At 31.7% G+C, this 14,816-nt stretch overlaps 1 protein-coding gene across 1 annotated transcript in view; it reads right to left on the reverse strand.

The window, feature by feature from the left end:
- Nucleotides 1-486: 486 nt before the first annotated feature.
- Pp2C1 (protein phosphatase 2C) overlaps nucleotides 487-14,816 on the reverse strand; it is a 45,310-nt gene continuing 30,980 nt past the window's right edge. Inside the window, exon 9 of the mRNA XM_072526534.1 lies at nucleotides 487-12,096. Coding sequence (XP_072382635.1) covers nucleotides 11,951-12,096 — 146 coding nt within the window. The 3' untranslated portion in view covers nucleotides 487-11,950. The remainder of the gene's footprint in view (nucleotides 12,097-14,816) is intronic.

Here is a 14,816-nt window from a genome sequence, read left to right on the forward strand (position 1 = left end):
AAGATATATAAGGTTGTACATCACGCAAATAAAAATAATTTAAAACAATAATACAACCCAAGTATAAAAAGTTTTGATCAGATATTTGATGAAACTTTCTGCATTTTAAGGCGTAATAGCAGTATATAAAATATTGAGAACCCTGTATTCAGACTTTGTAACACTACATTGCACATGGAATGATAACATATACTGATAATAGATCAAGTGGTTGGATAGGTAGTATTCTTTTATTTCTTATTACTTACGGTATGATATGTTGTATCGATATTAAATCATATCCAATTGCTGTGTTCTGCAGTATTCATATCAGAACTACATATAAATATATATATATATATATATATATATATATATATATATATATATATATATATATATATATATATATATATATATTAAGGAGGTTTTAACACGAGTTACAGGTGTCTCCAAATATTAAGACAATGGGAAGAATATTTTTAACAAATGTTAAATCAAGCTACTTAACACAAACGATACAGTTAGCAGATGTCTTCAATTAAAATAGAAAATCAAGAAGTATGAGTTTTATATAAATCTTAAAAGAATTAATTTAGAGGCGGAACAATCACTTTTAGTCTGTGGCACAAATAATTGAAAAGGTGACTTATAATCAAGAACTATATGAACTACCATGAATAACTGAGCGAAAACCGAGCCGATATAGAATTTATGTATGTAAGTTGTCGATATGTATATAGAATCTATGATTTTTTTGCACAAACATTACCTAAAATAGTAACTTTCCGGTTTCCAATTTAAAATACTTACGCTAATCTCTTATCTCTTTCACAATATCTTAAAATCACTGTGATATCTTGGCTAATAAAAAACGGAAAAAGATTGCCTAAGACACAGAAAAAATGTATATGTACAACCTTAATCACTTACAAAATCGTTCTCGGAGAACAGCTGAGTAATTGTGGAAAATAATTAAAATTAACTAATTAATAGAATCGACCGATACTTGACAAAAGTCATTTTATTTATAAAACACTGAAAGTTAGAAAAAATAGTAGTTTCAGTATTTTATAAAAAAACAATTCAAACAATGATACTGTTCGGTGACAGCTAAAAGTATAATATACAATTATGACAATTCACAATACTAAAATAAGGTACCGTGTATACAATTACAGCTATAAAACACAAATCATGGTCTACAGGGTAAATGGTTACAAAAGATAACAATTAATAGTTAATCATGATCATAACCATCTGCTTGTAACAAACGATGAAACAAAGAGATCGATATTCGTATTTGCGATACTGGGAGTACTGGTGAATGCGTTTAGAACAGGCAGAACATAACCAACTTACGGTTTTGTACTAGAAAATAAATATTAGTTTAAAAAATGTTGTTTTATAACCATATACCTTCTGTAATATTTTTTCCCTATAATTTAAATATTCTGTCAAAAACTTACATTTGGAAATCATTTACTTATATTTGTTTAAAAAGGTGTACTAAATCCTTAAAATTTAACAATAACAAAATGTTCCTTGTTTTATAAATAAATTTATTACAGCAATGTTTTATAAACGTTTGTTTTTAAATAAACAAAAATACTAGCAGGCTATTGACTATGTCAAAAAACATGGGTAAAAAGACCTACTAAAGGCATTCAAAAATGTTATTGTTATACGGTAAATTGGCCTATAAACATGTTAAAATTGAAGAGTGCTACCAAATAGGGATTGGGGTAAATTTGTCCGCTTTTCCATTTGTTGACTATAACCCAAAAACTATGCATTTTTAGTAAATATTGGAAGCTTTTTTGAAATAACATATTTTATAGGTTATATAAGTCCAAAATATATATTTTTTCGACAAATACATCCAAAAAGCAATGTTAAAAGTTGGAAAATTTCGAAGTTTTTTTTTTTTTATTTTTGAAAAAAATTTTGTTATGAGCATACTTTTGCTTGATAAATACTCGCAATTTCTGTTAAAATGATGGTTTATAAAGGTTTGTAATTAAAAATTGACTTCTTGACTGAGTATTAAATTAGCACGCCTTCGATAGATAGGCCATGTAATTAGGCGAAATGAAGATGCAACGATCAGAAAAATTTTCGACTGAAGACGACCAGCGGGAAGACGAGCCAGAGGAAGACCAAAACTTAGGTATCAAGATAATATAGAGGATGATCTAAAATCCATCTGAGTTAAAGCATGGAGAAGAGTTGCCAGAGACAGGGGCGAATGGAAGATTGTTATGAAGAAGGCTTTGGCTTATACGAGCTGTAATGTCACTGATGATGATGAATTAAAAATTGACTAAGATGTAAGCGTTTAAAATTAACCGTTTTTATTTTTTACTGTTTCTTTTTAAACGTTTTGTGTGGTATTTATACATGAAACAATCTATTTTTATGCTATAAATAATTTATCTAAAATTTATTTTTAAAAATAAACTTATTTATTTAAATCTTAAATCAGTTGACATATTTACCTCATCTTTAAAATAATAAATATTAGTTTTGTACCCAATGTTACAAAATTTAACTTTATAATTTTACATTATTAAAAAAACTATTAAAACAAAATAAATTTAAAATACAATTGAAATATATTTACATTGAGATATTTATTTCAAATAAATTATTTCAAAAGTCTTCTATGTCGAATATACCGTTGTTTCTTTTGAAACATCTGCTACCTAAACATATTTTGAAAGTGCGCGGGGAGGTCTTGTTCCTTGTTGTTCAAATTCAGTATGCTTCTAGAATTGATATTGAATATTTGATTTTTAAGTTAAACTCGAAATTATCGAAAACTTAAAATACTGAATGATGTGACAAATACACAAGTAACACTGCAAAGGAAGATCTTAAGAGAAAGATATCGAATGCCAACTCAGAAATAATCCCTAACATAAAATCCTTCGAAATAAAACAAGCTATGGCACAACTAAAGAACAATAAGGCTCCGGGCCCAGATGGAATACTTGTAGAAATGTTTAAGGAAAATTTTTTTCAACGAATGTCTTCACAGAGGAGATGTCCCTGATGATTGGAATGAAAGTTTAACAATACTTCTCTTCAAACAGGGAGACAGGGGAGATTTGAAGAACTATAGGCCAGTCTCCCTGCTGTCCCAAAGGTACAAACTGTTTATGAGAGTAATAACTAACAGGTTAACGTCGAAGCTCGATAGCTATCAACCGGTAGAGCAGGCAGGATTCCAAAAAGGTTACAGCGGATCATCGTCTTACAGTCAGAACGCTAATAGAGAAAGCCAATGAATATTACTTGAACTTATACATTGGCTTCATTGATGATGAAAAGGCATTCGAGGCAGTAGAACTTTGGGCAATAGAGAGAGCTATGAACGACTGCAGGATAGACTCCCGATACAGAATGCTCATACATAATATTTACAAGAAAGCTACAATGAAAATACAAATAGATGCGAAAACCAAAGCTATACCAATCAACAGAGGAGTTCGCCAGGGAGATGTTATCTCACCAAAGCTATTCACACTTGGACTGGAAGACGTGTTCAAACACATTAACTGGGCAGATAAAGGAATAAATGTTAATGGAAGAAAACTGAGTCATTTGAGATACGCTGATGACATTGTACTATTCGCTACAAGTTAAGAAGAACTACAGACAATGATGACGCAACTATTTCAAGCTTCGGAAAAAGTAGGTTTTAAGATGAACTTGGAAAAAACAAAAATAATGATAAATACACCGAACATTGAACGACATCAATTTAGAAACAGTAAGCGAATACATCTACCTGGGACAGATAATGAAAGTTAACAAAGAAAATCAAACTGCCGAAATTACCAGAAAAATAAGGTTAGCGTGGGCAGGATTTGGAAAACTGAGTTGAATTTTAAAAAAACACTAAAATAGAACAATATTTGAAAACCAGAATTTACGATCAGTGTATCCTCCCTATACTCACGAATGGTTCACAGACGTGGACACTCACCAAGTCTAATATGGATAAAATAGTAAAGGCACAAAGAATGATGGAAAGATCAATGCTCGGTGTGAGACTTATAGACCAAAAAACAAACAAATGGAATAGAAGCAAAACCAAAGTAAAAGACGCAGGAGAACATGCTGCCAAATTAAAATGGAGCTTCGCAGGACACAATGCCCGACTGAAGGATAAAAGATGGAACCACGAAATACAACAGTGGAGGCCATGGTTAGGAACGAGAAGCAGAGAAAGACCACAAATGAGATGGGCTGATGACATTAAAAAGATCGGAGGACACAACTGAAAGCAAGTGGTGCAAAATAGAAAACACTGGATTGATTTGGGGGAGGCCTATGTCTAAACTTGGATTACTTAAGGCTGAAGAAGAAGAAGAAGAAGTTACAAGTATTGAAACACATGAAAACTGTTATAAAGCATACACTAGTCGACTGCTGGACCAGACCGTACCAGGGAAAGTACCGCTTTAATTGTAACAATGTTGATATCTCGGATATTTGCAAGGAAGATATTGTTACTGATATTGATGCAGATTAACATTGCAGATAAATGTATAAACTGATTTTAAATTTAAATAAATACGTTTATTTATTAACATTAAATTATTATTCGATACATAATTTATTGCATAGAAATACATTTTTTTATGAAAAATTAACAAATAATACGTTTTGAAAAAAAAAGTTAAAAAAACTAGAATAAAACGTCTAATAAAAAAGTTCCAAATTTTTCGCTTTAACATTTTTTGGATTTATTTTATTAAAAAAAATGGACTATAAAAGACGTCAGTTTGATAGGAAATTTGATTTCCCTACAAAAAATTGGTATAGAGTATTTATTAAAAATGCATAGTTTTTTAGTTACAGTCAAAACTCCGAAAAGTGGACAAAATTTGATTTTATCATTTTTAGAGGTCAACTAACCATAAAAAACAATTAAATTATTTGCACGCCTTAGTTTCTTATTAAATGACACAGTCTATAATATTTTATTTTCCTTTTAAATCCAGCTAACATGATCAGCAACAGAACCGTAACATGAGAAACCGATTGAATAATAAAAAAAATGGAAATTTTTAATTAAATTGCCTGGTGCAACATATAACCCTTTTAGTACGGATGACTGATATACCCGTCAAATATAAAATTTAGAAGGCCGGTAAGTTAATTACTTACATTAGTAAGGCTAATCGGATTGGTCTGAAATTTGAACAGTGGATTGTGGTTTACTTTTCATTCACTTAAAGTCTATACATTTTTTCCCGCTGAATTATAGTTTTTCCGTATTTCTCATTTAAAAACTGATATTTTGACATAAATTTCAAACTGTATCCGCCATTACATCTGCTGTCAATGATGTGCGTATGCGTAGTGCATACTTTTTGAACCAATGTTGCCACACTTTTCAAATATATTGTTTATTGCAAAAATACTTATTCTCTTTTTGCTTTAAATCATTCACATTAGTGTCATAGACAAGTACTGCAGATGCCAAATTATTTTAGACCATTTATGTAAAGATGCTTACAAAAATATTTCTATTTGAACCGGATTCTTAACTCAAACAGGTACCATAACAATACAAACACAATGTGATTCTAATGCTACCTGTTGTATTGTTATAATACCTGTTAGAGGTAATAGTTATATTCAAATAGAAATAAGGGTCTAAAATAGACCAGGTAATTACTGTGTTTTAAGTGAGAATAGTGTAAAAAATATCTAGAATATAGAGGGTGGTAAGAAACATCAGAGCTTTAACGACACAACGAAACAACTGAGAAAGCAATAGATCTAAATAACAATATGAAATGCTTAACACCAAACCGATGAAAAATATAGATTAACAGTATAGCCAGCAGATATGTAAATTAGGAGCAGCTAAAGTAGAACTCTTGTATGCTAAAGTAATAAAAATAGAATAAAAAATACTTGCAGCACTAAATCAAATCAATGCGTATTGTCTATTTCCACATAATCAGATATGGACGTTTACTAGGAGAAATAAAGATATTGATATAGACCTGAAAACTAAAGTTGACAAGACAACAATTATGACTTGACATAAGAAGAACAAAACGAATAATAGAAAGAAGACTTAAAAAGATTAGAAGGCAGCGCAAAATAGGTCCGATTAACACATGGGTACAAAATTGGAAAACATGTTGATAGAATGACGTAAAATAGTGGAAACAAAATAATTATACCTGGGAGACCATAAAACTACAAACGACAAAGGAGAAGATCACAGATGGTCAGATGACATAAAACAATATTCTGGAGCAAGATACAAATAGTCAAGCCATGTCCAGGAATGGACGCTCTTGGAAAATTAAATACAATGTAATTGACCGAATAGATTTAGAAACATGATAAAAGATGAATTCAGTCCTTATCCGAACAAATTCGATAATACTTATTCTCATCTGCAAAATGAACTTCTGACTGCTAAGTCAACAGAAATGGATTACGTTTTTTAAATTTATTCTCCAAAGAAGAAATCAAATAAGTAAGCAATTAAACAAATAACAAAAAAAACTATCTAACACTATCATAAAATAATAAAGAAGTTCTACCAGACAATATAGACAACAAACTCAGTTTTGTACATTCCAAAACATTATTATAGATAAAAGTATGAATATGTTCAAAGGAATGCTAAGTTTTAAGCAACATATTAAAACCAAAAACATCGTTTTTGGATAAATCTATATGTTCTAGAAACAGACATTGCGTGACGTATCCACGTGTCTTCTCCTTATCGGGAACAAAGCATTTTAAATAATTCTCTTATTAGAAAATAATTGTTTGTGTAAATTATTTATTAACCCACTTACGATACACATACAAACTTATATAATCAAAAACTGGTAGCTTAGAGAAACGATGGGTCTGAAACCCTGGCCCAGTTTGGTAGATATAAATCGAACATTTGCATTTAAAGATGAACACTTATATTTAGATTTTGACACATGTGCCGGACTTGCTCAAAATTTTGAATATACTAGAATGTAGATGAAATGTTAATAAACGTATTCTTTTAATTAAGTTTGTATACCAGCTTCCAACAGCACAGTATACATAAGTAATTAAAAACCCAATATTAAAACAACAGACATCCTTTTCATTAGCTTTTCTGATGCTATTGTTGTCAAACTTCTCAATTCCAATCTAAACAAAGGATATTTATTATTTACTGACAACTTTTATACCAGACCCTCTTTTTCAGACTTTTCTGTTTTGATAACAAAACTTATTCGTGTGGGACAGTTCGACAAAACAAGAAAAGTGGTGTTAGCTTTTTCTTATTCTTAGCCTTCTATCGTCCATTTTTTGGACATAGGCCTCTTCCAACTCCTTCCATCGGTCTCTATCCTGAGCATCATTGTTCCAATTTGCTCAGCATTTGATCAGAATTCAAAAGGGGTGAAGTTGATTGAAAAAAAATTGAGTACATAGTATTGAAATAAAAAGATCGTTGTAAAGTAGTTTTTTAAGTATTATGCATAAAAATAAAATGGCTACTGTTTCCAAAATAGATAAAACTTCAAAACAAACCAAAAACATTGCACATGTTCACATGTTCACATTGCACAGTTCAATAACCAAATTTGGCCAGTCAATATATCGGACCAGAAAGTCAATCAGGAAGAAGGTATTTAGCTACATATGCAAGGAATATGACATTTATCTAGATGCTGAGTATTAATACGAGCATATTATTTTTTGAGTCATTATTTGCGGATATATGTTGATTTAAATTTGTTTATTTATTGAAGTGTACTTTTTTTATATGTAAATGTTTCAACGTTTTTAAAATGCCTAATTTTGCTGTTTATTGCAACAAAAAATAAGAAGTATATATTTGTCATCAGGCAAAAATATTGCCGTTCAGCATGAGTTAGTTTTTTTTTTGACAACCAGTCGCATATGAATATGGAACATACACTTAAATTGCAATTGGTGAGAGTGGATTTATCATTGTGAAGCTTTAATATTAGGTTCTTTTCGCACCCTGTTAAATTTCTAGTGTTTATAAGAAATTATAGTAAAAATCAAGAATATCAATCTACACCTACAGTATAAAGATAAAAATTTGTAAATGATCATGTATGATCAACAAACGTTAAAAGAAACACTTCTAACGTTCACGATTTGCTTGAATAAAAATATTCAGTAAAAAATTGTTCTCTTTAGCAACATCCTTAAGCGGTTTTTAAAACTTAAAATTTCAAAAGACATTTTCAAATTATATTATTACAAAATTTTATTATACTTAAATTTAAGATTCATTTTTTACTTTGTAGAAACCTAAACATATGGAAGAGCCTTTCCATTGACAACATTTTATTTTATAAGTTTCCTACACTCCTCTAAATTTTTGAGTATTATACAATACTATATACTCAAGACACATTAAATTTGAAACGCTGATCAATGATGAGAAACGGATTTAATAGGAAAAATCTGATACCCCTAAATGATTGTTAATTTAAAAACAAAAACATGATATTTTAAGAAATCGACAGAACTTAAACAGTTATAATTCAAAAATAGTATGGTTTTGTTAAAGAATCATGGGAAGTGTTTGTTAAAATTTTTTATATACCTTCAACTGACAATTCTTCAATACTTGCATAGTACCCAAATATCAAATTATATTGGCAAAACATTGGCATTATATCGGCCTTATCACGGCACATTGTTGTTACAATTTCAATGTATCATCAATATTGGTTTTATATCGTTTTTCAATGGGCTGAACAACAATTAAATACACTTGAGTGCAAAAAAATCGACTCAAAATTATTTTGCGAAAGTTCGTCACCTGTTTCAATCAAAAAAGGTGTAAATTTAAAAATATTTAGTATACAATTATTAACCTCATTATTGAGTTTGAAAAAAGTTTTGATTTTTGGTAAATCGGGTGACGTCTTACAAATAAATAATGCAATACGTAGAGAGGGGGTCAGAATTTGACTCATTGAAATCGACACGCACCGACTTAACGCGTTCGGTGAACATCGTAAGCATTAATTTCCATAGCAACCCACTAATACATCAGTCAATTAAGTTCGCAACTTCATAACAAATGGATACCACATCCGTCAAAGCAGCTCAAGAAGTAGCATTATTGAGAGAAGACCTGAGCCAGAGAGCCGTGGCAAATCGACTAAATTTAAGCCAATCTGCTGTGTCTCGAGTGTATCGTTGGTACCAAGATACTGGTGCTTATGTCCGCCGACAAGGAGGAGGTCGTAAACGAATAACAACAGAGAGAGAGATGATCAATTTCTTCTATCTAAATCTCGGAGAAATCGACATTTGACTGGTGTTAATCTCAAAGAAGAGCTTAGAGAGGTTCGAGGTGTGGTTACCAGCGTTTGGACAGTCAGAAGGAGACTGAAAGCAGCCAACCTGACACCAAAAAGGGCAGCTACGGATCCCAAGCTAACTGCAGCCCACAAGCAAAGGCGACTAGAATTTGCTCGCGAACATCTGGATTGGGACGACTATCAATGGAGTCCGGTATTATTCTCCGACGAAAGTAGGATCTGCCTACATGGCAACTACAAGAGGCGTCGAGTCTATAAAAGGCCAGGGGAACGATTTGCTCAATGTTGTATACGAGAAATTGTGTCGGAAATGGTGGCGGTTCTTGTATGTTTTGGGCAGACATTTCTATGGATGGGAAAACCGAGTTGGTTTTCGTGCCTGGTGGAGGACGTGGAGGAGGTTTAACGGCGGATCGTTACATCAGAGATATTTTGGAAGAACATGTGGTTCCATACGCGGGATTTATTGGTAATGCCTTTATTTTATTGCATGATAATTAACGATGTCATACCGCACGAGTCACCACCACCTATCTGACTGAGATCGGTATACCTACAATAAATTGGCCTGCGTTGAGCCCGGACATAAATCCAATAGAGCATGTTTGGGATGAGCTTAAACGAAGGGTCCGGAACAGAAATCATGCACCAAGGAGCATAATGGAATTGAGAGCTGCACTTAATGATGAATGGGAAGCAATGCCTCAAGAATTTATTAGAAAAGTCATCCGATCCATGCGAAATCGATTGAAAAGTGTAATTAGGAGTAGGGGTGGTAATATTAAATACTGAATAATTAAGAAATTCATGTTGTAACTGATGATTTCTCTGTTCATAATGTCTTTCTTGCGTTAGTCCAATGATGAATATTTAGGAAACTCTGTTTGTATTGCATATTATTTTTAAAATGCGACTTTCAAATAATGCAATAGAAGTTTTTGTAAGTTCAATAATAAAGTTATTGTTTGCACATTACATTTTTTTATTTTCATAATTCTTACATTGAAACAGAAGGTGTAATCTCAAATATCGCTTTTGAGTCGATTATTTTGCACTCAAGTGTATTTTATGAATATTTAAATTAACTAATAATTAGATAGATTCAATATTTATTAAAAGATTCAATTCAAGATCATTTTTTAGCAATTTTGTTATCATTTCCTATTTAATGTCAATAATAGAACCAATATTAAACATATATTTAACTGCGAGGTGTTTGTTTATTAACCTGAGGTAAACTAATGAAAATTTGTTTTAGTTTTCTTTAATTTTATTGTACAGTTTATGCCATTTGTCTTAATGTTAGCTGTTTCTTGTTGCAATGTATTTTTGACGTTCTAATTTATTATTGGCATAACGGTGTTGCCAGATTTTGTAGTAGAATTAGATTTAGTTGCAGTTCTGTTGCAGATTTTGTAACATCCTATAATAGTAAGTACTTTTTATCAAACTACAATATTATTTTGAGCTTAAAATTTCAAAGAAAAATTTGTTGACGTTTCAATGTTTTTAATGAAGACTCAAAATAACTTACCTAATTAAGCTTTAAAATAATTGAACAGTTTCATTTCCATTGCATTAAGAAAATTTACATTAAGTAATGTATAAACCTCATATCTAAACTTCAATTAAAGAAATTATAATTTGTGTTTCCTTTTTTTTTTGGAAAAATTTGGGAAAAACATTTTTATCCAAACCTAAGAAAAAAAATCAAAAATCTGAAAAATCAAGAAAACATACGTATATAAAGACATTTAGAGAAAGGGGATAAAAATTCTGATAACTCTGAGTAAAGAATTACCTAAAAGGAAAAGTCGTATGAATCAAATCAATCATCTAAACACAGTTGGCACCACTGCTCCTTCACTAGGGATTATTTTCCATCAAATTATAGTTTTTAGAAAGCTGAATTATATTCAAAATCTTGTATTAAGTGTTTTTTTTTTATTGACAACAGCAAGTGGCCGGAATGGACAAAGAAAAACTATAACAAAAGGTTAATAGTGACTTGCTTTTATTACAATATACTTATTAGGTTTTTCCATGTTTTAGAGAGTACTGACAACTATAATTCTATCAACCTGTTATTCAAATCCTGTTTTCAAATTTCACTTTTAGAAAATATTAAATAGTCAAATATAACGTATTATGAATTAAAAATGTGATTTATTCTCATTAAATATAGTAGATATCAGCTCTAGTTGTTGACTTTTACAAAAAATAATACTTATTTTTCGCTGGACATCTCATATATGACTAATCCAAATGCCGGTTCAGTAATTTTTAGTCTGTCTAATTATTTTTAATATATTTTAGAATAAATGGCGCATAACATAAAATAATTGAAAATCCACGTCTAGAATCAGAACTGTCGTCCGCAAAGAGAGAAATTTTAAAAAACACTTCAAACATTAAGGTATGATTCAACCATGAACGTGCAACATTAACTTACCAACTTATACAAATCCAGAACGAAAAACATTCTCAAACGAATTCTAAAGTATCATAACTTAAGTGTTCAGTACAATTCGAAACTAAAAATTAAATACCCCACTTTGTATATTACTGTTAAAAATATATAAAGAAATTATGTTTTTAAACTAGACTTAAAATAATGATAAAGATTTTTATATCTACTTCTTTCGCATCACGTTTCTTTTTATACTTTCTGTCTTCTGTTGGAGTTTCTTTTTTAGACTTTTGGTATTAAACTTGGATTCGAATTTTTGATGTGGCGTTTTGGCTGGACATGAGTTTTTGGTCGATCTACTAGAAGTACCTGAAACATAAACATGGCTATATTTTTCGGATGACCTTCAAGTTAAAATCATAAATATCACTCTACATTAACGATAAGTACATTTTATTCGAACTCTACCATTGTCGGTTCCACGTTAAACGAGAAAGAGAGGTCACATTAGGAAGTAAAAAAAATCCAATACATTATAATAAAATAGGAAAACGCCTTAAAGCCGGATATTACTACCATAGAGCCCTTCCATTTCCTCGGTAGTTAGTTCGTGGATTTCGTTTACCACACGTTTTCACATGTTTCACCGACATTCGTAGGTGATGTGGTGGATTGTTTGTCACATAGAGAGCTGTCTGCAAAAACCTACTCTAATTCGGTTCTGATTACACCATTCTCTGCGCGAACGAGAGAAACAGTTGGGTTTGACTGTGGAATTTTCTATTAGGTATGCGTTGTTAGCTTCTTCGTTCTTTTCGTCTATCCAATGCTCATCGATTGTGAAATTGTTTGGAAGCTTTAGCTGTTCTTGTTGGCGGGTTTCAAGATTTGAGCCTTGGTTTAGTTGATCGATCTCAGTAATTATTGGCAATGATGGATTCTCTTGACATTTCCGGTACTGAGCTTTATGAACAACAAACGGTCTTGTTTTGGGTGGTGCTATGTTGCACAAAACCGGAAGCCATTGAGTTAGCGTGCTCTTTACGTCCACGTAATATATTATCATGGTTTGATTTAATTGTGCCTCTAGGACGTTAGTGTAGTGACACCTTGGCTAAGTTAGGGTAGCGTGATAGAAGAGTCTTGGCTCTCCAAGATGGGGGGTTAACACCCCGCTTCCGTAAGAAAAGATTGTTATGAACACTTACAACTATTATTACATAAACTTCAGAACAATCAGCAGCACGACGACTAATAGTATTCTTTTTATTTACATGGAACTTTAAACTTTACAGTGCTGAGTAGCTGCGAAGCTTATTCCAAACTCGTAATGAATGCGCGGATACGTAGTGAAAGCCTGGAGAATAATACCAACACCCTTCTACTACAGAGGTGATAAAAGCGATCATATTTTTGGAGTGGAATTCATACTAAACAGACAATTGAAATTGAATGGAGATAAAACAGTTATAGATTTTGAGTCAATAAGTCCAGTGATAGCTAGAGATTAAAGGGTAGGTGCTTCAACTACAACATCATTAAAATCCATAGAAGTAATCTCAGAATAATTACATAGAAATTATAATGATTTCAATGCCAAGATCTTTCAAGATACAACCTATGGCTCAACTATTGGCGAGCATAGTCTCCATTTGGTCAGCAAAGAAAATGGTCTAGCTCTGATTGAACTCTCCACCATTGGACCATTGGACATAAATCAGCATAAAATTTTTGAAAATTTAGGAGTAGAAAAGTAAACATTCGAAAGGAAAATGAAAGGGCAGTACGAAAACGCCCTAAACAAGATAGTTAACTATCATAATAGAACTTCTATCAAGACTTTTACAAATAGTTCTAGAAAATAATTCAAACCTAGAATGCCCTAGTCTTGTAAAGATGCTGCTAACTGGCAATCATGAGGAAGACTCGATAAAGATACTGGAAATGAAGTACCTCAAGTGCCATTTCCGGTACCTACCACACTTCAGTTCGTTCAACTAGCACAGGTACATATAGCAGATATAGCAGAATCAGAATCTAAAACGACATTTAAAAACCATTCAATTCTAACAATGGATAAAGACAGGGGAGTCAGACTGTCGTGCCTTCTGTTGGATATTGCAGTGGAAAAAGTAATTCTAGAGCACCATATTAATATGCCGAATTGCCTAATATTTAGTAAATATGTATAAGTGGTCGAATATGCAGATGACATCCACAAAGTGACAAACTGAAGCTTTTTGGTCGTTATGGATACCTGCACTGAAAAGGGATTAAAAATCAGTGACCAAAAAACGAAATATAACATGTGCGTCTCTAAGTGAAGTAATAAAATACGCCTAATATAGCCAACAGGCTAATAATTGATTATATGGAATTAGGGAGTATTATTTATCTAGAACTCATTTTTTATCTAGGATCGTTACTGACTGTAGATAATAACGCTGCCAGCGACTAAATTAAAAGAATGATTGTTCTTGTCCCTAGGTGTTCCTACGGCTTGTAAAGACAAATGGTCCTAAAATTGCTAGCAGAAATTTGCACACCTATATAGAATAAACAAAATCTGGTAAGTGCTTAAGTGGAATTATCAAGCAAAATCACAAAGAGGAAAATACAATAGTTGGATCATGTGTTAGGAGGAGAAAGATATGAATTACTCCAAATTATATTGGAAGGTAAAGTACAAGGCAAAAGATTAGTTGAAAGACGCCAGAACTCGTGGCTGAAAGACCTGACCGCTCATCCGCAGAAATATTTCGTGCAGCAATTTCCAAAGCTACAATTGTCATTTGGATCGCCAATCTTCGAAAGGAGACGGTGCAATAAGAAGGAGGTTAAGTGCTTCTAGCCAAGTATTCTAAGAAGAATATTTGAAAGAGTACAAAAACAAGGATTGTGGCGTCCTTACAACTTTGAGTTATATAGACTAAGGAAGTCAATTTTTAGATGCTTTAACTGTGATAACAGTTTTGTTTTGTAAAACAAATCAGTTTTTTGTTAATTCTGTATCGAATTTTGAGAACGGATGCACATTATATTATTTTATCTATTAATAAATTAAAAAGAAATGGATTTAGAATGTCTCC

This window comes from Diabrotica undecimpunctata, chromosome 3 (assembly GCF_040954645.1).
Source record: "Diabrotica undecimpunctata isolate CICGRU chromosome 3, icDiaUnde3, whole genome shotgun sequence".
Lineage (NCBI taxonomy): Eukaryota > Metazoa > Arthropoda > Insecta > Coleoptera > Chrysomelidae > Diabrotica > Diabrotica undecimpunctata.